The 26,817-nt window shown below is 39.2% G+C and overlaps 1 protein-coding gene and 1 pseudogene across 1 annotated transcript; one reads left to right on the forward strand and one right to left on the reverse strand.

Annotated features, from left to right (window-relative positions):
• Positions 1-14,814, forward strand: part of LOC103920208 — a 38,006-nt pseudogene extending 23,192 nt beyond the window's left edge.
• A 4,343-nt stretch (positions 14,815-19,157) lies between these two features.
• HSPA13 (heat shock protein 70kDa family, member 13) lies at positions 19,158-26,579 on the reverse strand (the record flags this gene model as incomplete). Its single annotated transcript, XM_009327786.1, has 4 exons — positions 19,158-22,709; positions 24,276-24,443; positions 25,071-25,284; positions 26,229-26,579. Coding segments are annotated over 4 exons (1,395 nt in total), but the record flags the coding sequence as incomplete, so codon positions are not given.
• Positions 26,580-26,817: the final 238 nt, after the last annotated feature.

Consider the following 26,817-nt stretch of genomic DNA (forward strand, 5'->3'; position numbering starts at 1 on the left):
TTTGGAAAACCAACTGAAGTCGCTGATGTGGATACACCCACAATTCCCTGGCAGCAATTTGACTTCTTGGTGTATTAACAAGTTGTTTATGCTCTTCGTTTTTCCCCTGTAACACTGATTTTTCTTTTTCAACCTTTAAGAAAACTTCCGGGCTTTCAAGTAGTTGAATGACCTCCTAGATCAATTTGTAAAGCACTGCAGTGGTGTATTTGTAGTGGTAGAAGATAGTGCAAAGATGAAGTAGAAGAGACTCAACCTATCAAGTTCAGACAATGCAGGACACTTAAGATTAACCAGCCTGGTCCAGAAGTAGTAGAATTGGATGTGCAGATAGTAAGCCCTAATCCTGACCCCAGACAAGGGCTGAGACCCAAGTTGCACCACACTTATATGCCTCAGAAAAGGGCAGTCTTACATCTCTAGCTGATGCCTATGCAGGGCAAGCTCGGTTTTATCTACACATAATTATACAAGAAATGAAAAGACCATACCTAGTGTTGTCTTCTGACCATAACGTTATTCTAACAACAAAAATAGAACGGCTGAGGACAGTTCGTGTCTCCATAGGAGAAACTGACAAGATTTTATAGTATCCATTTTTGCTTAGGAATAAATGGATATATTCTTTGTATGATGATTCACAAGAAGATTTGAAAGTGTTTCTTGTTTGCAGTTCTTCCTTTGATCAATGGAAAATACTAACAATAAAGGAAAAGTTGCCACTGGTGGTGTAATTATCACTAATAGAAAAGGCTTTGACATTTGTTTTTTTAAGAATGTATTATTTTGAAATTGCAGTTTTCTGTTTCTTGCTAAGGTTGCCTGACATCTCATTACTGAATTTAAAATAAATCTTACAGGTTTTTACCAAATTTTAAGTATGTAGCCTGAGATTTTCTATTTTGATGATCTGCTATTGACTGTATTTTCATATGACATCTAAGTCCAGTCTGTTTTGCGTATTTCAGAAAGAAAAAGATTAAAAAAGCTTTTACCTCTGTTAGAAAAACATTGTTTGTCTTACCCTTAGGAAGTTTAAATACCTGTGTGCTGGAGCAGAGACTAGAAATTTTGCATGGTAATACTGCTGCAGTATTGTTTTATGTTAGAAGCACACTTTCTGCAGACTCCATTAAAAAAATCTGCCAGTTACTAGGGAGAGGGAAAAGAACACGTGAAACAGAGTGTGGAGAAGGTCAAAACTTCTTGGGAAGCTATAGTTGAATTAAAATAAGAACGGGGGGCGGAGAGGGGAAGGTATGAGTTTCTAGCAGGATGGTAGAAATAGGTGCTTGAAAAAAATGAGTTTGCAGAAGAGACAGAAGAGTTTGTGCCAACTAGAGCTCATTTCACTCCAGACCTTGTAATGAAATCCAAGAATCTGTCATTATTGTGCTCCTACCAGTTCCACCTTTCAAGTGGCCTAGCTGAGTTTGGCCCCATTAGTCCTCATCTACACCAAGGACAAGAACTTTCTCCTGCTGACACTAATTTCCTTGGCTCCAGTAGCCCAGAGCGGCAGTTCTAAAGTTCTAGTTCCATTGATGAATAGAGTAAGATTTGTTTCACACAAACTGCCCGGGAATTGCACTCGTTTGGTTGGTGTTTTGTTTTGGTTTTGTTTTTTTGTTTTGTATAATCTATATATGTAAGATTTTTTTAGGTCTGACACTGGAAAGTGTCACAAGCAAAGTTGCTTATGCTAGGTACCTTTAAAGAGCAGAATGTAGTGGGAGAGGAAGCCTTTTTACAGTATGATTTTATATACCTAAGTTATCAGATTTAATTAAGAAATTCTTTAGATTTATTCTGAATTTAATGTATCCAATTCCCATTACGTAATGTGAATTTGCCTTCAACAATGATAATGATTTTAACAGTAACTCCTTTGTTTAATATATTCTCTTTTTTGGTATATTTAGATGAAAATGTCAGTTGTTTTGAAATACCTCCAAGCCTTCAACTGGCAATGGATGTGGCTAACCATAGCTGCTTATTTCGGACAAAATGCGCTAGCCATTGGAAAAAATGTATGGCTTAGCCCCTGGACTGCAGAAACAGCAAAAGTTAGTGATTTCACAGAATGGAAACAATCACAAAACTATAAACTTCATATCTATGGGCTTCTGGGATTCATACAAGGCAAGGACGAGCATTTATGACTGTTTTCTCACCATTTGCCAAGTCTGACCTGCCTGAATGTGTATTAGGAAAGAAATAATGCCGGTTGTTTCATAAACAGAATAGTGTGCAATATAGTGTAACAGTTTAACCTGAGGAGAGAAGAGATATACAGACATGTAGAAAATGCTGTTTAATTTTATTGTACTTCTGTGAGTTCTTGGAACATCCAAGTGTAACCTAGTGAAGCTATGTTGGCATCTCAGTGAGGAAGGAAATCAGTGTTGATATGTAGCGACATGCTAGGATGAGAGACTTAATTGCAGGAAAAACATACTTATGAAGTAGTAAGATGTATCAACAAAATACAAATAAGTACATTAATAAAAATAAGATATGAAGTGCAACTGTTGGATTGCTCACTGTGGTAGAAAAAGACAGAAACAAGGTCCATCTCCTTTCCCTCCCCAACCATTCATACTGTCTTTTAATTTATCCATTCACAAGGTCTTCTCGTTTGCTGCGGTGCTTATGTGCTCACCAGGGGATCCCTGTCTGCTTCTCAGGCATTGCATCATCAGCTGTTAGACAATGTATGTATTGCACCTTCCTCTTCAGCATTTTGAAACGAATCCAGTTGGTCAGATCATCAGTAGATGCACAAAGGTAAGGGGAAAACTCATGCATATTTTCCATTTTATGAAAATGAAGCTTGAGTGACTACAGATTTAATTCCATTTAGTATTGTTGAAAAACTAAAGATATCAAATTAAGTGAATGCAATATCTAGCAATAGAAAGCCGTTTCAGTGCATTGAAACTTAAAGAACTGTCTCAAGCTATTTTCTTACAAAATCATCAAAATATGTTATCAGTAGAAGTTGTATAGAACATATCCAAGATCATTAGGAGGCCATTCCTCAAAGACTATTCCTGCAGTGCAACAAGTTTACCAGACCCAAACCTGATCTGTTTTTAAAAAAAAAGTATTTTTCTTCGATAGTATATTGCATATCAGAATCAAATGTTATTGTCAAAACCAATTAATACATTAAATTCACATTCTCAGAGGTATATAGACTTAAAGTAAATGTTACTTTCTGGTTTTGTAGTGTTTTGGCTTTAACTGGAACCTCTAATACACAAACGAGTGTTATTTACTATGACTTTAATACTTCCCACTCTCCTCATAACTAGATTGTTGCAATGCGTTACTGTCACGGATGGAGTGAGACTACATTTCACTCATCAGAGAGAAGCAAAAAATATACTTTATTGATATAAAACAGTGAGTTAACAAAGTTCAATGGTAAATGCGACAGTGGTTTAACAAGATTCGATGGCAAGGTACACTTGATTATTTACTGGATAGAGGACAGGGTCGGACAAAACTGTCAGGGAGACCCTCCTGTTGAGTCATGAGGTTCAGAAAAGACCCCCTTGCTTTCTAAACTCCTTCTCAGAGAGGAGTCTAGGTGCAGCTGGATCCAGTCCTAGTCCCAGACTTGGTCAAGGGTTTCTGTCTAAAGGATTACATATGCGCAATCCTTTATATCACTTAGCAAAGATTTCAAAGTTTAGCATGCTATTAGTCACTTACCGAGGATCTGTTGCAGCAAGGAATCTCTCAACCTTGAGAGGCATCCCTACTCAAGGGGAAATCCTGGCGTGCAGCCCGCAGCTGTGCAGGAGAGCTCGATGGGCCCTGGGCTGTCAACTATTTATGGAGTAAGATGATTGACTTTTACATTCATATTTGCATACCAGCAAGACGTCTGGGTCACTGCTCCAGACAGCCCTTGGCTACTGTGTTGCCATCAGTCTCCCCAAAGTCCAACTTAGGCTGGATGCAGCCATCACGACCCCCACTGGTGGTTGTGTCTTATGGGGGGAGAGGGGGGTACACACGGCCACAATTACTGATTACTTCAAATACAGTGACTGTTGATTGCTGTGTTCTCTAGAAGAGACCCAAGACTGGTTGTCTAATACACTAAAAGATCAGTTGATTTAGGTTTCACTCAAGCCCCTATTCTTTGGTAGCAATATATTATAAGCTGGGTTTGAAAAAGCTTTACCGTGTGCAGTAAGAGATCAGTAATATTTCAGTACACTTCTAGAATTAATAACAGGAGTATACAAGAGTTAGGATTTGAATTCCTGGCCTCCTTTTCAGTCTGGTATGCTTTATGTAAGCTAAATAGTATTGAGTAGCAAAATAGCAAGAGCTGTCTCTTTTTGACTTCACGCACTCTGAGCCTGTTCTCTGACATACCATGAGTAGTCTAACAGCTATTATGTCTGTTTCACTGTTAGACAAATAATAACGATATATGAATACATTTCATTAGGATATAATTGGGGGATCCTACTAATTTTTATCGAAAATATTTTAGTTTGATTCAATTTTTAAAGGATGCTTTCTTGAAGTTTTTAGTGAAATTTACTCACAAAATCTTGATTCTTCTGTGCATTGTTACAGGACTTATTTATAGTGGACTTACGTTTCTATTATTACTGACGGACTTGGCTAAATTCTACACTAGATGTTATTGGAACCATTCTAGTTATCACATCTGCCTCACCACTATTTGTAGTGGTAGTTATTCCCCTGCGATACTTTTGTTTTACTATCCAAGTAAGTTCATTAAGCTTTTATAAGGATTTCTAGATGTATGTGGATGAAACGTCCAAAACAATCAATGTGGATGAAATGTCCAAAACAATCAAGGATACAGGCTTAAATTATTCCTTATTGTGAAAAAAAAAAAAATTATATACACACACACACACACACACACACACAGATCACATCTGAAATTGCTTTCAGAAAAAATCTTCAGGCTTCTTAAAAGGAAATTAGAACACTTCTTGAACATATCCTGTAATGCTTGGGAACTTTTAACGACTTAAGTTTTTCTCTTTATATTTTCCTTTTTCTTAGGAAGATATAATATGATATAGAACCTACCAAGAAATTTGATGAAGTTACCTGAAAAAATGGGGTGTCTATTACAGTGAAAGTTAAAAGTTGAAGGGTAACCCTGAAACAGCAGATGTAAATTAGAATGATGCCTAAACTACCTGTGATATTTTTTGTCTAGAGCGTCAGTTATGCTACTGAGAAACCAAAAAGTAATGTTTCAGAAAGACTAATGGCTGCATTCTTGTTTCTTGATGCTCAAAGTATGGTCTGTGATTAAAGACCTTAAAAGATTCTTAAAATAAGAATGGAGAGAAAGGAAAAGAATGCCTGGATTCAGTCTCTGCTAAGGAATTTAAATACAGACATCATTACATTGAAGAAATAAAGTCTGACGTTCATCTGAGAAAGCAGCAGGACTTTCTAATTTGAAAGTTTACGTAGAAGTTTTGGTAGAAAGTGTTTAGGTTGTTACACACGTCTTGTGGTGTAGCACATTTTCTATAGAATTTGGAAATAATGTTCTCTTATTTTAACCTTGCCAGTGTTTTATATATTGCAGTTATGTCAGCATTACAATGTTGGTGTGTCCCAAAAGACAGATGTTTTTTTTTCTATACTGTTTGTGAATAGCTTTTTTTCTGTGTAGACACTTCCAACTTTTTCATTTCAAAAATTACAGGAATTACTTAACAGATTACACAATGTAAAAGAAACTGTAGCAACTTAAAATGTCTGTTTTGTCTGTACTGTTTTATTAGCGATACTACATAGCAAGTTCACGACAAATTTGACGGCTAGCAGGAGCACTGCATTCTCCTGTGATCTCCCACTTCAGTGAGGCTCTTGTAGGGCTATCAACAGTTTGAGCATTTGGCCACCAAGAGAGATTCATTAGAAATAATAGTGATGATGTGTATGAGAACTTAGTTTACTTCTACAACAACGTCATCTCAAACAGGTACTTTACAGCAGTTCTGCATCTGCGACTGAGACCTCCTTCCGTAGAATTCCACAACTAAGTGTTTACCTTTAGTCAGAGTAAACCCACTGAGAAACAGAAGGACAAGAGCAATTTATCCACTACTCTTTGTAATGAATGCATAGATTATGTCTAAGCACTAGGATGATTTCTTCTTTATGTACCAGAAACTAGCAGGTTTATAGAAAATATGCATATGCTGTCTGGGATGAGAATATTTAAAAAAAAAAAAGTTTACCAATACATCATAAGCATGGACTGTACTACATTTCAACTAACAGTTCCTCTTCCAAGTTTATGAACAAATCTAATTTATATATCAGTAGTTCATGTGAAAGTAACCTGGTGTCTCTACCTACAGGCACCAGGTAGGTCTTGAGAGTGGAATCTTGGGTTTAAGGAAGTAGGTCCATTTACTCTCCTTCCTTTGTGATTCAGTTCAGTTACAGGCAGAGATGAGCAAGGAGAAGATTTTCAGTTCTGGTTTTCAGTCATATACTTGAATCTTTTCCAGATAGGAAGAGTAGGAAAGGAGTATGAGGAGTGAAGGGACCACTAGCCGGGAGTTGAGAGACCTGCATTTTGTTTTTAGCAGTACTACCAGTTCTATGTATGTCATATTCCCTCCCCAGTCCATCTGTAAAATGGGAATGGTAGTACTTACCTCTTTTGTAAAGTGGGTAAATTGCTAATACAATGATCTCAAAGAGTCATTATATTAGCAATACGTTCACTATACTATAAAAAATTTTGTAGGTAATTCGCTTTTTTCTTTGCCTTGATTTACTACAGGCAGCTATCAGTCAGGCTTGAATTTCTGGGAAATTTAATGGTGTTCTTTGCTGCACTGTTTGTAGTACTGGCTGGAAATACAGTGCGTTCTTCTACAGTGGGTTTATCGATATCCTATGCTCTAAATGTAAATAATGGTATAAATTTTTTGCTGCTACCACATTGCATATGAAAAGGGAAGAATACATACAACAAAGTTGAGTAGGTGAATATACACGGTGGCATCAATGAAACTAAATCCCGTGGGCAGAACAGAGTTTTCCATTGAATTCCATTAATTCTGGGAAGCTTCACATTAATTGTTTTCCACTTCTGAATTTAGATGAAATAATAATTATTGAAACATATTTTAAAATCAAGTTAATCAAACTAGGTATGATTTATTTTTAAAAGTGTTTCGTTAAACCAAATAAGAAGCCTGGTTATGTACAACTATACTTCATATTTGATTTCTTGTTCTTGCTCACTTACTGAATGTTATGTGGGAATGTTTACTTAAAAGTTTACTAAAATCATTTGCTTTGGCATTGTCCTTGTAAAAGTAGTATGTGAGAGCCACATCTGAAACGTGTCTTGAAGTAAGGTAAACCGTATCGATAAGTTGTTAGTTAAAATAAATCTTAAGTATTATGTATACATGAACTAAGCATCCAAGTTTCTTTAACCTTGCGGTGCTTAGGAGCCTAGTGGTGTCCAGATTCTCACTGTGGTAAGTGCTTCAGAAACACAGCTGACAGATACTAATGAATAGAAATACAAAAAAATATATAGACAATTACCTGTCATGGCATATCCACATCTTCTCCCAACTCACAAGAGTTCCATTTTCTATTATTCAGAGATAGAACAATCTCCTTTATATCATCATATATTTGGTGATGACAGTCACAGGTACTGCACAGTTTTTCACCTTCATCTGATGTCAAATTGACGCCATTCTTTATTTAGTTACATACGGCATCACAAAATGGTTGACTCTCAGAATTCTTTTGGCTCACTTTTTTCCTATAGAAGTGGGAATATTTAACGACAGAATTGGTACCATGGAAGTGGTACCAGTTCTCTCTGCAGAAGCATTCCCAATGCTTGAAGACGACAGATTTGGCAGACATGATAGACCAAATACATATCTCCATTGCAAGTTCTTTTTTCTGTATTGCTAGCTTACTTACCCACAATATGAGCCATATATGTTTTTCCTTTCAACATATCATACAATTATTGTGCACTACTGAAGTAGTTTCAGATTTCTGGAGCTGTTACGTTAGTGAAAATTACAACAGCCATTGGGCAGCCTGAAAGCAGACAAGAAGTGCTCAGAGGAACACTGAGATCAGTGGTTTTCTAAGTGATAGTTCATTTGGCGTGCCATCATTTTCTGTACACTTTTTGGCTTCTGTGATTAAGCATCCAGCTTATGAGATGATTGAATTCAGGGTAAGTTTTGAAATCAGTATGCTGTACTCTAGTAGAGTCAAATTTTTATGTTCTACGGTGCAACTATTTCCCCAGATAATTCAGAGTGTAAATTTTTGAGTGCGTAAAGCATGTGAAATTGAGACCAATGCAGTTTCAATTGAAAAAGTTTGTGAATATGCAAAAAGGGATAACAAAGTGAGCATTCTTCTTGAAATGGTGAGCATTTTTCTTGAATATTTAATTTATGTGCATAGAAAATTACTTAGATCGGCTTTAATATTGGTGAGTGGTAATAGCAGGTTATAATTTGTTATTAAATACTTTCTAATTTTTTTTTATATTGAGAATAATATGTAGCTTCTTCATTACATTTATAGTCATAGCAGTTTTATTCCTATTTTGACCAGTAAATTTCTTGGCATCCTTCTTAGCAACAGATTTTGTAGTAAGACTAATGCAGCTACAACTCAGGAGAACTCTCTATGCTATGTGCAACCAGAAGGAGCATTTTAAGAGGGGAATAGAGGAAGAGAGGCCTGTCAGACCCCTAACCGTTACTCACCTCATATCTGGAGAGACATTTGTTTCAAACCGATTTGCCTTGGTTATTATGCTTTTCTGAAAGTAGTGCCCATGTCAAGTATGGAAGCATGAGAGCCTTGGTCTGTCTGGGAAACAAGACTCTCTTCTACATCTTCATTCTCTTTTACCCTTCCCCCGTGTTTATGTTTCTTAACCGTTGTTCACATCTTTCTGTTCTCTCCTGCTCTAATTCTTAAAACGAAATGTTTCTCATAAAATAGGCATTTTAAATATCTGGGAGATTAGGCATCAGATTAAATTCAGTTCCTGCCAATTGATGGAACAGATACCAGACTATTAGCAACTACCCAGTTAAACTGAGTTTACTTTTTTAAATGTGTGTGTAACACGTTCTTAAAAAAAAACACAACCCAAAACCAAAACCCCTAAAAAACCCAGCTGGAATGTTTCTGCCCGGTATTCATGAAAGTAGGTTCTCCTTCCCTTATATTGCATTGGAATTATCCTAAACCTGCTGGGATAATTTTCCTAATGCTTTTATTAACTTGTAACATTTTTACTGTCATGTACTGAAATACCAATGGTTTTAATTCCAGGAACCGTGGATAATGTAAAAAAGACCACCAGTGGGGTGGCCCAATAGAGGAATAATAGAGTTTGTTAACTACAAGGCTCAGTACAGGAAGGATCTTGGTTTAGCCCTGAATTTACCCTTTTCAGACACAGTAAAGAGAAGGTACTGTATACAACAAGAAATAAATCAGAGGTATAAAATTCTGTTTCCCAACTTTCTACTTCAGAAAGTTTTCATATGGGGAGACTCCAATACCAGATACAGCAAGACGATGTTGAACAGGGAAGATGTGAAGTGGATACGACAGTATAGAAAACACAAATGAGAAAAGGCAAAGTATTTTCTCCTACTATGTAGAAATTCTTATTCCTGTAAGAAACTGAGATATGTTTTATGAATTTGGCAGTTTTAAGGAAGATCCAAATTTGAAATTAAACCTCTTGTCCACTGTGCTGAATATTTATGTAGAGAAATACGCTGCCAGATTAGTGCTAATCAACTTTGGGTTTGGGATCAAGGAACACCAGGCGAGACCTAGTTTAGAGTCATTGGTTTGAGCTGAGGAGGGCTAGACAAAAGGGAGGGGAAAAGGAGAGGATTCCCACTGAACCAGGCATAGGCTGTACAGCTTCTGAGGGAGAGCTGTGATTGTGAGTCATGTGTTCCAAAAGTGAGTTTTAAACAGTTTTACCCACCTATAGGATTGCATGTTGGTGAAAGAAACAGAAGTTTTGAACTGAAAGTTGAAACTGAATTCACTAATCATTTTTCATATAGAATGCATAGCATGGAAAGTTATAGTCTTTATCAGAAAACTTCCTGTTCCAGGTTGGAATTGTTGGAGGAACAGGAGCTGGTAAATCAACACTGACAAATTGCTTCTGTAGAGTTCTAGAGGGATCTGAAGGCAAAATAATTATCGATGAAATTGATATATCAACTATTGGACTCCACGACCTACATGAAAATCTTAACATTATTCCACAGGTGAGATGTGTTTTAGAGGTAACTATTATGTTTTTTGACTAACACAAGGCACTTTATTTTTTTTGGAGAAATTATAACCCCAAAGTCCACAGGCTGCCAAGAGACAGAGGCATAAAACTCCAGTAGAATTTTACTGATCTTTGACAACAGGCTCTGTTATGGCCTATCAGGTTTTAGAATTGAATTTTTGAGTATCTTAGCTATTTGATTAGACAATAATCTTCAGTACTGCTGGCATAACGCTATCCTGAAAAATGTCACAACTGCATGTTGGCAACTATATGAAAGAAGCCTCAAAACAGGGAGACCACAAGTATGACATAAGGTTTTATTATGCCAGGTTTAGTTTAACAGTCTCAGCTAGAATAACTCATGTTCTCCAGAATCTCTATGTGTATAGCTACATATGGTGTTTTCAAGTCCCACCTGAAGGCAAAACTATTTTAAAATAACTCTATGTCTGAAGAATGTAGGGAATAAAGTGATGTATACACAAATCATGTAATATGTATTTAAAGTAATCTGCGATGGTCTGTCACGTGACGCTGTCCCTGCTTACTTCAGAACAGGGCAGGAAACTCAAGATTAGTTTACGTATCATTAGGATTGTGTTCATGCTGTTAAACTGATTTACGTTGAAATGCTGTAGTACAGAGTAAAACCTAAGACACAAATTTAACGGTCACCTGAAGACTTTTTGCATGTTCCTGAATGCCATTCATAAAACCATTTTTGTGCACGAGTGATGTTAATATCACTTATAATAAATTTATCTGACATTTTCCAAAGGAAGGTCTATTTTTTTTCCTAGCTTTTTTTGAGCTTTAACTCTGGTAGTATTTCCTGTGTGTCTCTACCATAGCCTGTGCATGGAGACGAGGCTAATATTTAAACCAAAATAGCTTGGGTCTTTCCAAGAATAAGCTGGATAGAAAAAAAAATCATATATTCCTTCAAATCCTTGGCTGCTTTTCCTTTGAGAAATGTATTTGCTCAGGGGAATGATAAATTTACAGGTTTTGACATAACTTTAGGGTCAGAAATGGCAATACTAAACCAAATTTTATTATGCTGCAGGACTTCAAAACACGATAATTCATACATGCTCGGTTGTAACATTTTTCTTGTTTTAAGCAGCTAATACCCTATGAATCTGCACAACGTCTGACAGTTATAAATTACACAGTATTTATTTTCTCAACTGCAGTTGTAGGTCTGATTTACTGTGGATGGAGTATATTGGATTCACATCAAGGCAACTAAATTGAGAGAGGTACAGGAAAATTCGGTGAACTAACAAGCTGGGATCGGACAAGGAAACTAGAACTGGAAGGGTGGAAAAATGGAGACTGGAGCTTGTGGAGAGTAGGTGGAGTCTGGAGTGTTGAACTGCATGGGTCGGGAAAATGGAACTCGATGAAGATAAAAGTCTGGGACAGAAAAAAGGGCATGGCGAGATAGCAAAGCTTTCAGTGTGCACACACTTTTTCAGATCAGTCAAATATATCTAACGCAAACAGTTTTTAACAATCATAATAAAGCACAGACTTGCAAATTCCTTTAATGATGTTCTAATGCAAGTAACATGAAGTTTACATGAAGAATATGCACAAGATCTCATACCATTTTAACAGTCCTTCTTGGTCACCTATCTCCCTCAAAATTATCACTGTTCTGCTTGCATGTAACTTGCTAGTGAATGTTGTTGGCCTTTTACACTCTACCAACTGGGTCACCAGTGCACTGTGACTGCACTTAGTCAAGGTGTCTCTTCGCTGCCTCTAAAAACGTCAGTTCTGTTTATAAATCTGCGCAGGTATTCATATGTTGTCAAGTACTACTTCCTAAATGTGCCTTTTTAAGAAAAAGGCTTTTGTGTGCATCCAAAAAAGTGTTTAGACTTAACTACCAAATGCTTGTTTCTACAGTCGTAAGTGCTGGATGTGACCCATATGCATCCTGGCGTCTACTAGTCTACATGTACTTTTCCAGACATTCCCTGCGGTATTCAGTGCACAGAAGCTAGTGATGCTCATTGAATAAATATTTATGCAACAAATGCTTTTGTTCTTATTGCTGAATATGTCACCTTTCCTGTCAGAAATTAAGAAAATTTGACTTATAATCATAGCCGCCTAGTTTTTCTTAACAGCGCTCATGAATGTAGTATCCAGTGCTTCACAAACTTGACAGTAGTAATAATTCATATGTTGTTGCAGTTGCCAGATGCTGGGTCTTTAGTCAGCCATAGAACCGGTAGCACAAAGAACGCATAAGAAATCTTCTGCGCTTTACATTTCACGTTTATGAAGATCTGAGCACACTGAGACCCCACGTGATTTTGTCTTTTCATCCACCAGCTTCAAAATGCTACAATTTCCCTTGCAAAGCTTCATTTCCAAAATTATTTGTCCCAGTTCCCTACGTTAATGTAAGGCTTTATGGCAGACTTTTTTAGGTTTGTGTTGGAACTGTGCACTCACGTTCTGCTGTTATTTAGGACCCCGTCTTGTTTTCTGGGATACTGCAGTCGAATTTGGATCCACATGGAAAACACTCTGGTCTTGAACTGTGGGAGGTACTGGAACTGCATGACTTACAGGATTTTGTCCAGTCGCTCCCAAAGAAGCTCCTTCATGAGATTTCAGAAGGTGGTGAAAATCTCAGGTATATAAACGAGAAAGTGCTATTGCAGTTATTTTCTGGTACTGTAAAACTGTGCTCCTCCCAGAGAATTTACTTCAGAAAGTATCAGTACAAAAATGACACTTCTCCTGTCATTCGAAGTACAATTATTCTGGTAGTATGAGTTTCTTTGAGGTGGCCAGCTGGTCGCAACTGTGTTAAGTCCTATGGCCTGTGCTGTATGGGAAACCAAGGAAGTAGACTATTTTCAGCTCAAGTATATGAGTAGGTGTAAAGGAGTGGGGGGGAGGGAGGGGCAATTCATGCACCCCGTAATTAGATTTGGATAGAAATGTGCTCATTTATTTAAATTTGAAAAACAAAACAAAACCAAAAAAACACCAAACCTGGAAGGAAGGCAAAACTGCAGAGAGCTTGTGCCTTTGCTTTATTTGCTTAGGCAAAGGAACTAATTTTTTCCTTGTAAAACATTAACCCATAGTTACGTAAGGAAGGTGATGCTTGAAATAAAAGGAGTCTAAGCATTAGGAGACAAATACCGAAGCTTTCAGCAGCAAAGGGGCAGGTCTTAAATGGATTGTACTGAGCATCAACTTGAATTTTTTTGACAGATCATTTTCAGGGGGAAGTTCCTAGAAGCCATACGCCACAGCTAACACATAGGAGTATCCAAACTTTCACACTGAACATTATTAAAAAGTGGTTTAGCATTCAATTTGGCTTATTCAGAGTCCCCATTATAATGTGAATATAGAAGTTGAAGGCGAGACTGGGTTTACACTACGAAGTTCAGCCACAGGTGTTTAAAAGTCACACCTTAACTATCATTGGTATGCCAAGCAAGAAGAAATCAAAACTTCCAAAACAAGGTGAACATATTTCACTAGTCTTTATAGAAGTATAAAGTGTTAAGAAAGATAGAACAGGTAGGCTCCGCAGTAATCTCAGCTTTATGTTGTTCTCCCCTTCCTCAATGTGCCTGACCTGACCTTTTGTTTATGTAAAAATACATAAAAGTGTATTTTTAAGTGTTGGGCAGAGACAGCTGGTCTGTCTGGCCCGTGTTTTGCTACGAAAGACAAAAATCCTGGTCCTAGATGAGGCAACAGCTTCTGTTGACATGGAACCAGATAACTTGGTACAGTCCACCATCAGAAGAGAGTTTTACAACTGCACAATATTAACTATTACATACAGTCATGGATTCAGAGAGGTAAATAAGTTTCAGTAAACCATTTTAAAAATAAATGGCTTCCTTTAAATGCATCAGTTTTCAGACTTACCAAAATTTACACTCCAACACTTCTTACCTTAGTATCTTTGTATCTCTACAATCCAAGGTATCACAAAAGACTTGAGCATCAATATTAATTTAATATTGATAGCCTGTGTTCTGTTTCCCCCTTCTAATTATAGAATTAATTTAATATTTTTCCTGCTAAGGTACAGGTATAAGCTACTATTAAGACCACTTAATTCTTTAGAGTAAATGGACTATACTGTAGCATTGTTACCAATTAAGCAAAAACGCCCTTTTCAAAAGGCTTTTTTTAATATAGGAGCTCCTAGCTTTACAAACTGATGAATTACCTAGTGGAATGATACTTCTTGTAAATAAAAGCTCCCATTATCCAGAGATATCTGCATTAGGACTGGAAAATACTGTTGAAGAGCTGATTTTTCCTCTCCTGTAACCTTTCTGCTTTTGCATTGTAGAGCGCTTGTTCTGGATGCAGGAAGCATTCTAGAATATGATACGCCACACAATTTGTTACAACGAAACAGTACCTTTTCTGAAACAGTTGCAGAGGCTGGGATAAGAAGATAAAGAAAACTAAGGAATGAATTCCTAGTGAAGACGAGAATTCCTTACTCCAGTAAACACTCGAGGGATATGTGTGTTATAAAATGACTAGCTTACTCAAAAGCTCCTCACAACACTGCTGTTTACTACAACTACAATCTGTATATATTGAAGGTTTATTAAAATAACTTTCTGATTTTATACAAATCACTTATTTTGTTCATAATGGCGCTGGAACAACATAATGAAGCAGTAATTTTCATGGCCTATTTTAACTGTTGCACTAGTAAAGACAGATTGAAAAATAAATCTTGCTGTTCACACACTGGTTTTAATTAAAAAATAGTACTTAATGAAGTTGCTCTCACGTTATGCCCTTTTAGTTAATACATTCTTATTATGATTGCAAATTCATTAAAACCCCAAACTGCTTATTGTGTGGACATACAGGCAGATGTCACTTGGTGCTGATTTTTAGGACATGCATATTTGCATCTATACTTAGGTAATTCTTGAGGCAATAAACTTGCCACATTAAGTTAATTTTCCTTTTGACCTTGTGGTTTCCGAACAACTGAAAAATGGTTTCAAATGACTGAAAGCCATTTCTTATGTAGCTAATTGAGCATTACAAAATCACATTGTGAAAGAACCCCAGAAAAATGGAGTCAGGTGCGGCTATCTCTTTCTTCGCTAGTAGATTTTAATGCAAACCTCAATACTAATTACAGCAGCAGGACAGGTTATGTACATTTACTGAAAGTGTCAGTTAACCATGCCTTGTCAGCTAACCATGCCTATGCTTCTGTAGGCCACATAAATACTCATTTTTATTACAGTTCCTAAAACTCTTCAAATTTAATACCAACTCAGTCTTCAAAAACTAAGAGAAGATGCCCATCAACTGCTTTAAAAATAATAAAGTACATGAATAAAGTTTCAGTCTACAGCCCTGTTATATTACTTCAATATTGACACCTGGTTAATATCAAGTAGGATCTTAATTTCTTGCCCGATAGCAAGCAAACCGTATTTGCTGTTTTAGAAAGGTGGTGAGAAGCGATGGAGGCTCTCTGAAGAGAGGGCCTCCGAGATGTGATTCTACTACAGTGAAGGTGAATGATTTCTCTATCCTTTCCTGAAGGTAAAAAAGAAAGCTTGTCTTCCTACATTACAAACAGAGTACTATCTAGTTTAATTGGCTACAAAACACAACTAAATATACTATCAATCACTTGCACAAAACTATTAGAAGCATATAATGATTTTAGACTAGGAACAACCCTGCCCAAGTAACTATTATCTGCTGAAAGTCCTGGAGAGGCTGGTGTGACAGAACGTTTCTCAGGAGAGAGAACAGCTTCCTGCTTTTCATCTCTGTTTTCCCCTTCTCTCCCCCCGAGTGAGGCCAACAGTACCTTCCCAACAGAGCAGAACCTTCTCGTACCAACATTTAACTTCCCTGCAACATTCAAAGTGCCACAGGCAGGCTCTTCTGGGACTCCGCTTCCCCCAACCGTGTCCCCATCCCTTGCCCACCTTCGTGCTCCCCTCCAAACCCACCCTTACCTGCAAGCATCGCAGGAGGAACTGGAAAGGACTGAAGTGAGTGCCATTCCTAAACTGATGAATGAGTTTTAGGCGTAAGGCTAGGGGAGGTAGAGTTCAGTACCTCAGAGACCAACCCCTTTTGAGAGGTCCAGAGAAAATAATCCGAGGACTGGCATCAGTGCACGGTAATTTTTACTTTTATTTGTGGGGAGGCGGGTTTTCTGTGCTTACTGGTGGGCTGACATAGCTTGCAGCTTCAGACTACCCTCAGACCACAGCTGGGAAAAGCTGCAGGCTGAATAATTGCAAAATCTGAGAGAAAAGAAAATGGTGGGCTAGTGTCAGCAAAAGCCAAATAGCCATTCCTCCTCTTTCAGCGATCTGTAGTCCTCACATATAGCTATACTTTGAAAAAGGAGGTGCAGTGGAGGCAGAAGCAGCATGATATGCTCCTGCTATGTTTTCATGCACCAATAGCTTACCAAAGTAAACCATCTAACAGGCTTAGGGTAGGCAGGAAAAGGCAATGTGGCAGTAAGAATTTCACCCAGGGTCTGCAACCTCTACTCTCCTCACACACCTGACGTGAAAGAGACTCACTGTAAGAAACAAAGAGGGACCGCTTGGCTGCCTCAAGCCCAATATTAATTCAGCCTTTGCAGTACCCAACCCACCAAATGCAATGTCGCCAGCTAACTCCCTTGCCAGCGCAGACAAAGCCATGTCATAGCCCTGCAGGCCGGCTCAGCACATACCTCGCCTCTCCTGCACTTTCTCCAAACAGCAACTCTCCTATGCCTCCAGGGCATTCGGGGATCAGGCCTGGGTTTAACCCGGCAGGCAGCTAAACACCACACAGCCCTTCGCTCACTCCCGCACCCCCACAGTGGGATGGGGGAGAGAATCGGAAAAAAAAAGTAAAATTCGTGGGTTGAGATAAAGACAGTTTAATAGGACAGAAAAGAAAGGGGTAAAAATAATAATGATAAAAGAATATACAAAGTAAGTGACGCACAATGCAATTGCTCACCACCCACCGACCGATGCGCAGCCAGTTCCCGAGCAGCAGTCACCCCTCCCCCCAGCCAACCTCCCCTACTTTATATACTGAGCATGACATATGGTAGGGAATACCTCTTTGGCCAGTTTGGGTCAGCTGTCCTGGCTGTGCCCCCTCCCAGCTTCTCGCTGGCAGGGCATGGGAAGCTGAAAAGTCTTTGACTTAGTGTAAGCACTGCTTAGCAACAACTAAAACATCAGTGTGTTATCAACGTTACTCTCATGCTAAATCCAAAACAGCACCGTACCAGCTACTAGTAAGAAAATAACTCCATCCCAACTGAAACGAGGACAAGGCCCCACCTCATCCTATGGGGCTACTCATGGGCACACACACCTACGAAAGGCTCTGCCCCATATGGGCCGCTAACTGCTGAGACTCCTGAGAAGGTGCTAGGCTGAGGATAAGGCAAGTGTGGAAAAACCCAGCTTGGGGCTGTTCGCAAAGGGCCTTCTGACTCCGCAGGTTACCGTCACTCGGTTGGAGATAAGATGGGGGACTCAACTGTTCATCCCTTTGAGGGGCTCCTTTTCCAGCTAGGTTGCTTGGGTTAGGGAAAGGAAGGATGGGACAGCCAGGGTATCAGGGCAGAGTCTAAAGTGAGGATGAGGCTCAGAAGGGCACAATGATGTTTTTCCTATTCACGGGGAGAAGCATGGAGTAAAACCTGCTCATGCTCTGCTTCGACTTCCTTCCCCACAGCATTCAAAAATCCCACAGGCAGTATCTTCTCAGGCACCGCTTCCTTCAGCCCTGGTTCTAGCCTTTGCTCTCCACTTCCCTGACAGTATCACAGGAGAAACTGGAAAGAAGGTGAGGGGAAGCCCTCCTTTCCCTCACAGGAACGTACACATTTCTGCCTTTTGCCAGCCACAGTTGATTGCTGTCTGTTGGGGGAAGGTTGGACTAGGCTTAGGGTATCGTCACAGCTTTTGCACTGGGGAGGCAGAAAGGCTTGCAAATGCTCTGTAGCATTTCCTCTGGCTATGTTTCTGGGCAGTAGTTGTCCATGAAAGTTCTGGATTGGGTTTAAACTGCAGGCTAAAAGATTCATTTATGAAATGCCATCATCATTCAGGCACTCTAGACCTTACATTTCCCAGCCTGAATCCCAAGGTGACATACATGTAGAAACCCTCTCACAGCTGGAAATACCCACGGACAATTTGGAACCTACTGGGGCAAGCTTCCCTACCTGCAACGTTACAAACACCGCATTTGCTCATATTCTACACCAACCTGTCTCCAACATTCACGCTACGTATGCCGAGAGCCATTCCCCACATCCATCCCGCAGCTGTTGACCAGCACGAGGAAGGGCCTGTTCCTGCCCCACATCCTGTGATCCAGCAGGTGGGGCACAAGGGGCGTAAGCGCAGGAGGGGTGGGAACTGCTCCTACTCCCAACAGGAGCAAGGAGCTGACACACCCTTTGACCATGGTTTCCCTCCCTGTTAGTGCTTCTTCCTAGTCAGTCCTTGTTTCCCCTTGTAGCAACCTGCACTTTTCTTCTCCGTTCTGCTCTTCCACCCCAAACTGCAGCTTGAGAAGAAAGGGTTTTTCTCCCCTCCCACCCCAGTTCCTCACACTCCTCTCCGCCACTTCCCAGAGAAGATCTGTCACTCCAGGGTATAGCAAGCCCTTGGCAAGCTGAGGGATTGCAACCTCATCCTCTAACCTCCAAAGGAATTCAAGGAAGACAGGGAACTAGTGCTGTTACAGTATTTCCCCGAGAAACTGAAACAAGACATGGCCAAGGGACAGAAATTGCTTTTATTAAAAACATTCTAAAAGGTTATTTATAAAATGCATTTCATCATCTGCATTTGGAAACGATTCACGAACATACAGTTGGTGAGGCATCTTACACTTTCAGAATTTCACCTCACAAAAGAAGCTTTAGCTCTATAACTTTGTTACACACCTAACACCACAGGCAACCGTACTCAGATTTCAGGAATTGTTTGTAGAAAGATCTCAGCCTTAAAATAGCAATTTGTTTAAAGAGAGACTTTTGGTAAGCAGTACATGTGCATACCTGGAAACATCCACTTGGTAGAGTGGACTCATCTTTAAAATTCAATGGTTTGTGCCAAAGTACAATACTAAAAATCAACACACACAAAATAAATAACTTGATTGCAGAATTCACAGAACAGTTATTTAATAAATAAGGATGCATTGTGAGATATCCAATGTACAGTAACTTCTCTACTAAAAAAAATCTGTATAGAAATCTGAATAAATACCCTTTTGCGATTTTTTTTTTAAAAACAAGTAAACAACAACTCATCCTTCCTTTACAATTCCCAGATTAACACTGAAGGAGATTTAACTCCTCCAGAGTGAAGGAGTATGCGAAAGAAAAAAGTACTTCATTTATTTGCATCGAGTTTTAACAGTTTAAAGTTATTCCCACACTCCTACCTAACTTGGCCCAAAATTGCAAAAAGCTTTTAACAGTTTAACTTCACTGCGATGTGGTTCTATTTTCATAGAGGTCTGCTCATTTTACACAGTGCATTAAAAAACCCGAAGACTAAAAGTCCTACTGTAACTCCGGTAGACTTTGAGATGAGTTTACAGCAGGGCAGAAGGAAAGGCCACAATGACCCCAAGGACACTGCAGTATATGGTGAACTAAATACATACATTTATATCTGCAAAGCAAAGGCCCCAAATAGCAACCGCGTACGAGAACTGTACTGTATGTTGGCATTCATCCATGGTTTCACTGAAGAGGCACTTCTTTCAACGCAGGAGCTACCGCAGGACTTACCACTCACTCTTCGTAACCGTGCAACGTTTTCTTTTGAACACATTATATCCCATGTTACTGGAAGTTTCATACAGACTTAGAGACGGGGTCGCTTTCAAAGAGGTACAAAGGAAGAAAATCCTCAAATAAAAAAATCACTTTGGTTTTCGACTCGGGGAAATTAAACAGATGTTAGCAATATTTTGGGAATCCTCTGTGAAGTTAAACAATGCTGATGGAATGGTTGTGTGCAACTATGATTCAATTTAAGGGGATTTTAAATCGGATTACTTCAAAGATATGTTTAGACAATAGCTATGCAAACAGCTGAATCAGCACAACTGATTTACAGCAGCGCCATAAATCAGGCCTACCGCCAGGAGAATAATAAGCCTATTTTAATATAGTCATAGGTTAAACAATAAATCTAAGCCCCACGCTTTATCTTGGCAAGCTTAATACAAACAAAATTATTCTGGAGCATACAAGAAGATGCTTAGAAGCACCTGTTACTAGAGCTTACCTGATTAAGACTGGGTTGATGGACGTTGAAGCCAGTCTTAGCTGAATGAAGTGTTTTCACTGTAGAAAGCTCTACACAGACAAAAATTCAACTGGCCTTTAAGTATTCGTTTAACTCTCCAAAGAGAGCAGAACGGACACCAATTTATTTTTTTTTCGGATCATTAATTTTTTTCCTCCCCATGCATTTGCTAGATAGCTGGGTAGCAATCTATTTGCCTAAAATAAAGTCCTAGGAAGCGCTACCTCAAATCCTGAGCTACAGACACTGCTTCCTTCCCTAAAGAACAGCTACAATCTCCGATCTATGTTCGGTTTAGATTGGGGATATGACAGAACTTAAACCAGAGATACGAGCTAAAAAGTACAAAATAGTTGGGTGAGTTTTCATTTATTACTAGGACTACAGGAACTAGACTTCATCCAGGCAGTTCCTTCTGTCCCACATTTTCTCCCTGAAAATGCCTGGGGTACTTAAATGGAAAGACGCCGCACACTTGTAGTTGCACGACAATGAAATTCCTGTTGGTCAAATTCAAGGGAAGACACACAGGTGTGGCTTTACGATACATAAAGTTACCGCAGTTTTCAAATAGGGCGGGGGGAGGTATAAATAGTTGGCACTATGCCCTTGTTCTCCGTGGAGAACATCAGTGGTATGACAGCAGCACCTGTATGTTAATTGCCAAAACCAGATCAGGAAGTAAGCCCTCGGAGACACACTAGTAACTCTACATCAGCAAGAGCCAAGTTTCTTACTAGGGTTCGGCTGAAACGCGAAGCCATTTGCCATGCAGCCTCAGTAACACCATTATGCTGTTATGAACAGCAGAAGAATCAAGTGAATGCATGTCTCATTCAAGCTGCAACATGCCTTTTAGAAAGGTGCTTAAATGCTCAAATGACTCAATTTAATAAATAAATTTAAGCTAAACACTGCTAGTGCTGTGTGCGTTAACACTGCTTCACATTCTTTCAAAGTAAACATACGGGACCTAGGAATACCTACAGTACCATACCACATTACCTCTAACCTTTGGTCACACTCCCTTTGTATTTTAAACAAACACCTCTTCAGGATTTGCTAACAGAATTTAGCAAGAAAATGTGAGTGTGTCATCACTAGCATTTTCATCCAATACCCAATCTATAAGCAAATACAGGACACTTCAGAACTTCAAAAACCACTCGTATCTTTAAAGTAACATCTAGCTTTAACACAATTAGGCATCCAGTAACACTTCAATGGAACAGAGAAAAAATGAGTATAATATGGCTAAGATTAGGCTCCACTGCCAGTCAGATAAGTATGCACCATCAGAGTACACTTTTGGAGAGATGGAATGCAATGGGGAAGAGTTTATATTCAGTTGAAGTTAGTCTTCCGTAAATGCTTATTAGGAATTTCTATAGCGCTGACTTGGAGAGGCCAGGACCCACCAACAATTCCTGCTTGGATAGCTACGCCCGTTACAACTGCTAGATCGGGATCTACAGAGGTGTTAGGTTCCTTTCCAAAGAAATCCTGAATAACTTTGCGTATTTGAGGAATGCGGGTGGAGCCTCCAACTAACACAATTTCATCCACTTCTGCTTTGTGTAGGTGGCCTTCCTTCAACACCTGTTCAATGGGCACAAGAATCTTCTCAAAAAGGTCCTCATTCAACATCTCGAATAGCTTCCTAGAGATTTCGGTTTCAAACACAACCTTGACAAGGTTGTTCTCTACTTTTGAAGAGTCTCCAAGATTTTTCAGATCTTTTGCTTTTTGTGAAGGCTTGCCTTTTAGCACAGTGTTTGTTTGTACCTCGCCTTCTTTTGTCAGCTTCCTTTCTGGCATAGTCAATGACACCCTTAGTGTAGCTGCCTCATGAACAGTCAAATTTAATTTAACTGCTTCCACAGCCTGTCTGAGGCGATGTATTTCTTCTTTTCTTGTTGGCAGAGAACCATACATTTGATGGAGCTGATCATATAAATACAGCATCAACCTCTGATTAAAATCCTGTCCTCCAAGTTTGTTGTTACCTGAAACGTCAGAATAGAAGGCATCAGGCACATCACCTTCAAAGCTTCAGAAAGCAGCACCCATCTTCTCTTTTACTGGGAGATGGCTCTCAAGGGCCAGAACAATGATACTAGGACCGTAAGCAGAGAGCAAGAGATCACAGAGCTGGGAAAACGGACATAATTGTCGTCCACCGGACAATGTATGATGAATAGTAATTTCCAGATTTTTGTTTAGCAACTATTTTAGAATTTATCCCCCTCCACGTTTTTCCCCCTGGAACCACTCTGCTACACTGTAACAGAAAGCAGCAGTGGCTGTTAACTCAGAGGTATTCTCTATAGAAGAAAATACGTAACAATTAATTTCTAGCTGGAACCCTGTAACTGAAGTGCAATCTCTCACAGCAAATTGTTTTTCCAATTAAAATTCCTAGTTTCAAATTTCTCTGCCCAGAATGGATTTTTCTCTTAGCACTTCCGCAGTACAGCTTTATAGGGATTGTTGTTTTAATGCTTTGAAGTTATTCAACGTCTTTATACACCCACACGAAAAATTACATGCTACTGAAGTGTACGTATATACCCTGCCAAAAGCAGAAGAAAGTGATAAAATGCAAGCAGTGAACTCCAGCTGTATTAACAAGTATATCTTATATTAGCCTTCAGAGAAGGGGGGGGGGGAAGTATTACATATAACCAATTTCTTCTGAAAGATTCTTCTTGCACCATGTTTCCAAAACCATTCAAACAATCGTTCACACTTTCCATTCAACAGAGTTGAAAAATAGCCTCAGATTTTCATCTGCATTGAGCAACACTCTCAAGCAGTTTCCACTGTTTTGTTTTGACTGAAAACAGGAATTCACTTAGTAGACCTCCATCTAAATAGATCAGAATGAAGCTGCTGAATATTTCTTGCTGTTCCACTCTTACTGGACTGAGCAGCAGCTCACATCAAAACTTGTTTGTTCAAGGCAACGCGGACAGCTAGCACTGCATCTCAGACTCATCTGAATCCAGGTCAGGATTCAGGTCAATCTGAAAAGCAGTTGTATATTCCCTACAGGTTTGCAAAACAATGCTGCCAGAACTCTTTGCCAAGTGATGAATCACTTTGGCATATACATACCACAAAACTTACTTGCGGGTTAACAGCATAACACACAGTGGGCTAACCCCGCCCAACCGAGCTGGAGCCAAACACAAGGCGAGGCTGCTCTAAAGCACTGGTCAACGATTTGGCAAATATTTCCAGCTTGGACAAAGAAATAGAAAGATTCGTAAAACCCCCAGCCCACAAAAGTCCAGTCAAAGTAACTGTAATACACACCAGCACTTTTACTGGCGGGCACAAAAGTTAACAGCCATGGATAAAATGAAACCACAACTTACTCCTTTTGAGTCAGCCAAAACCTGTGAATTTACCTTAATTATTGAAACCAGTCACAAACTTCATTTTGCATGAAAGGCAGCTGAGAACACTATGTGAAGAGGCTGGTATGTTTTAAAAGGCCCTGCTAATGGTGACTTGAGGTGCACCTTTCCTTTCCCCCCACTCTTGAGAAAGTAAAGCATTTTTCTCACCTGCCATGGCTCGTGTGAGGAACATCCCTCCCTGCTTGTTCAACAGAGACACATCCAAAGTCCCTCCACCCAAATCCACTACCAGAACATTAAACACATCAGCTTTGTGGAGTCCATAAGCCATAGCTGCAGCTGTGGGTTCATTGATTACGCGCAGAATTTCTAGCCCTACAAAGAGAAAAGATACCAAGAACAGTCAGATACACTTCAGAAAACTGCAGTTCTCGCATCAAAATGACATTTACCATTAGGTTTCCTTTTTTTTTTTTAAACCAAACTTACCTTAAGTAAGAGGTCAGATCTAAAGGAAATAGTTTTCTAAGCAATAATACCCAGTGAACTCTTCTCCTTATTTAAGCCTGAAGTAATACTACTTCAGTGTCAGGGTGAAGTCATGAACCATTCTTTGCCCAAACACGTTTCTTCCAGAGAAACCTTGCTAAGGAGATTTATTTCACATATTCTATTTCTGTTTAAGTTATTGTCCAAGGGTGCTCTGTATAGTCTCTCTATTTGGAGATTACCAAAAAGACTATTTTCCCTCAAGTAAAACTTACTATTTCTAGCTATCTATGTCTGCATTAGTCAGCTGCAGCTGTTGGTACCCAAGAGTTCTCTGCTGCTCCTCACAATTGGTAATGGTCTGCAGTAAAAAAAAAAAAGAAATCCATTCTAAGGTTCTCTATCACTGATTCACTGTTTCCATAGCCCCCCCAAAGACTTCACTGTTAGTGACGTAGACCTAAAGATAATTTTAAGGCTTCACAGAAAAACGATGGAATAAAGAGACATCACCTGCAAGGTTAGCTGCCTTAATGGTAGAATTCCGTTGCCTTTCATCAAACTCTGCTGGCACAGAGATGACCGCCTTTGAAATGGGCATGCCAAGATAGCCTTCTGCCATTCTCTTCAATTTCAGTAGCAGCTGAGAGCCAATATGCTCTGGAGTGATGCGAAAAGTTTCATTAGTTGCCACAGAAAATTCAGCTGATCCGTTGTTGTTGACAATCTAGGAGGAAAAAGCAACACAACCCACAGGTGAGAAGTCTTTTTCTTATGCTCTCCCACCTTGCTCCCGCCAAATGTTTTATTCACATATGGCCTGTTTATTCTGGAAAAATATGAATGTGCTTTTGCCACTTCCTGAATCACTTTTATTCCTTGACTATGACTATTATGCAAGACATGCAACTTAAGAGGTCGGAGTATATCCAAAGTAGCGACACCCACTGTGCCCAGGTAAGACACGTTAACAAAAGGTTAAGACCTAGCAACTGCGTAATCAACTTCAACACCACATTCAAAGCTAAAAGTAATGCTTTTTAATCATTAGGTTTACCCTACTCATAAAGCTTCCCACAGGTTCTTCTTTCTGAAAGGAAGCAAACAGGTTGGTACTGCAACAGCTTCTCTTAACAAATAAGGAATTCAAAGACTGTTTGCAATACCCAAAAACTTGTCTCTTTTCAGCAAATACTGCACCATGCTAAACTAATGCAACACTTTTTTTAAAAAAGCAGCTTTCAAGATCTGCTGTTGGTTAAATAAGCACTAGAAAAGTGCTAGGGAAAAAAAAATACAGTGGGACAGAGAAGACGACTTTTACACTTGACTTTTTTTTTTTTAATCTCAGGGAAAAAGTGAAGTTTCAGCAAAGCACAGCTAGAATTTCAAGTTGAAATTTATACTTTAAGAGAAGAGGCTGGAAGGTTACCCAGAAACACATTTCACAGTAGAGGACAGGGTTCTCTGAAAAGTCACTATCAGCTCTCACGCAGCGGTACGTGACTTCCACAACCGCTTCCTCCTCCCCTCTCTGGATACCTCTTATAGTTTTCAGGCATATCAGGTTTAGCCAAGTGACTCAAGGTCAGACAAGTTGGTCACCGACTACATGTTTCAAGCGTCCTATGGCTTACTGCTTGGAGAGGACTGAAGAAGATGTCTACTTACCTTAAAAGGATACCTGCTACTTTCACTTTTCAGTTCTTCTGAAGTGAAGATTTTCCCAATGAATCTTTTTGCATCATATATGGTGTTCTGAGGATTTGAATCAGCCAGTTCTAGGCCATCATATCCTATATACACGTCTCTGTCTGTGAAAGAGACTATACTTGGTATGCTGTTGCGCCCATTTTCATCTGCAATAACCTTCACCTGCCCTGTCCCAGGAAGAAAGACACCAACAGAGCAGTAAGTCGTGCCAAGGTCGATCCCAATTACTTTTGGTGTAGGCATCGGTAAATATTGCTGTGCTAGATAGCCAGCTAACAAGAGAGCCAGAATAGCTGAACCTGAAACACAGATTTTTAAAAAACAGCATTAGAGTATCTACAGCTGCAAACTCAGAATTCAATGCAAATTATGCAGCTTTATACATTACATCTCATGCAGTTTTATTTCACGCTCTGAAGCCTGTTAAGCTACCTAATTAGTTTCCAATTTCTTCAAAGGTCACCAGCAAGTTCAGGTCTTTTAATTCAACAAAATCTGGTTAGAAGAGTCAAAAATCTTAGGCATTAAATACTAAACTGGTTAAAAA

The sequence above is a fragment of the Pygoscelis adeliae genome, unplaced genomic scaffold, assembly GCF_000699105.1.
Source record: "Pygoscelis adeliae isolate BGI_AS28 unplaced genomic scaffold, ASM69910v1 Scaffold14, whole genome shotgun sequence".
NCBI classification, from domain to species: Eukaryota; Metazoa; Chordata; class Aves; order Sphenisciformes; family Spheniscidae; genus Pygoscelis; species Pygoscelis adeliae.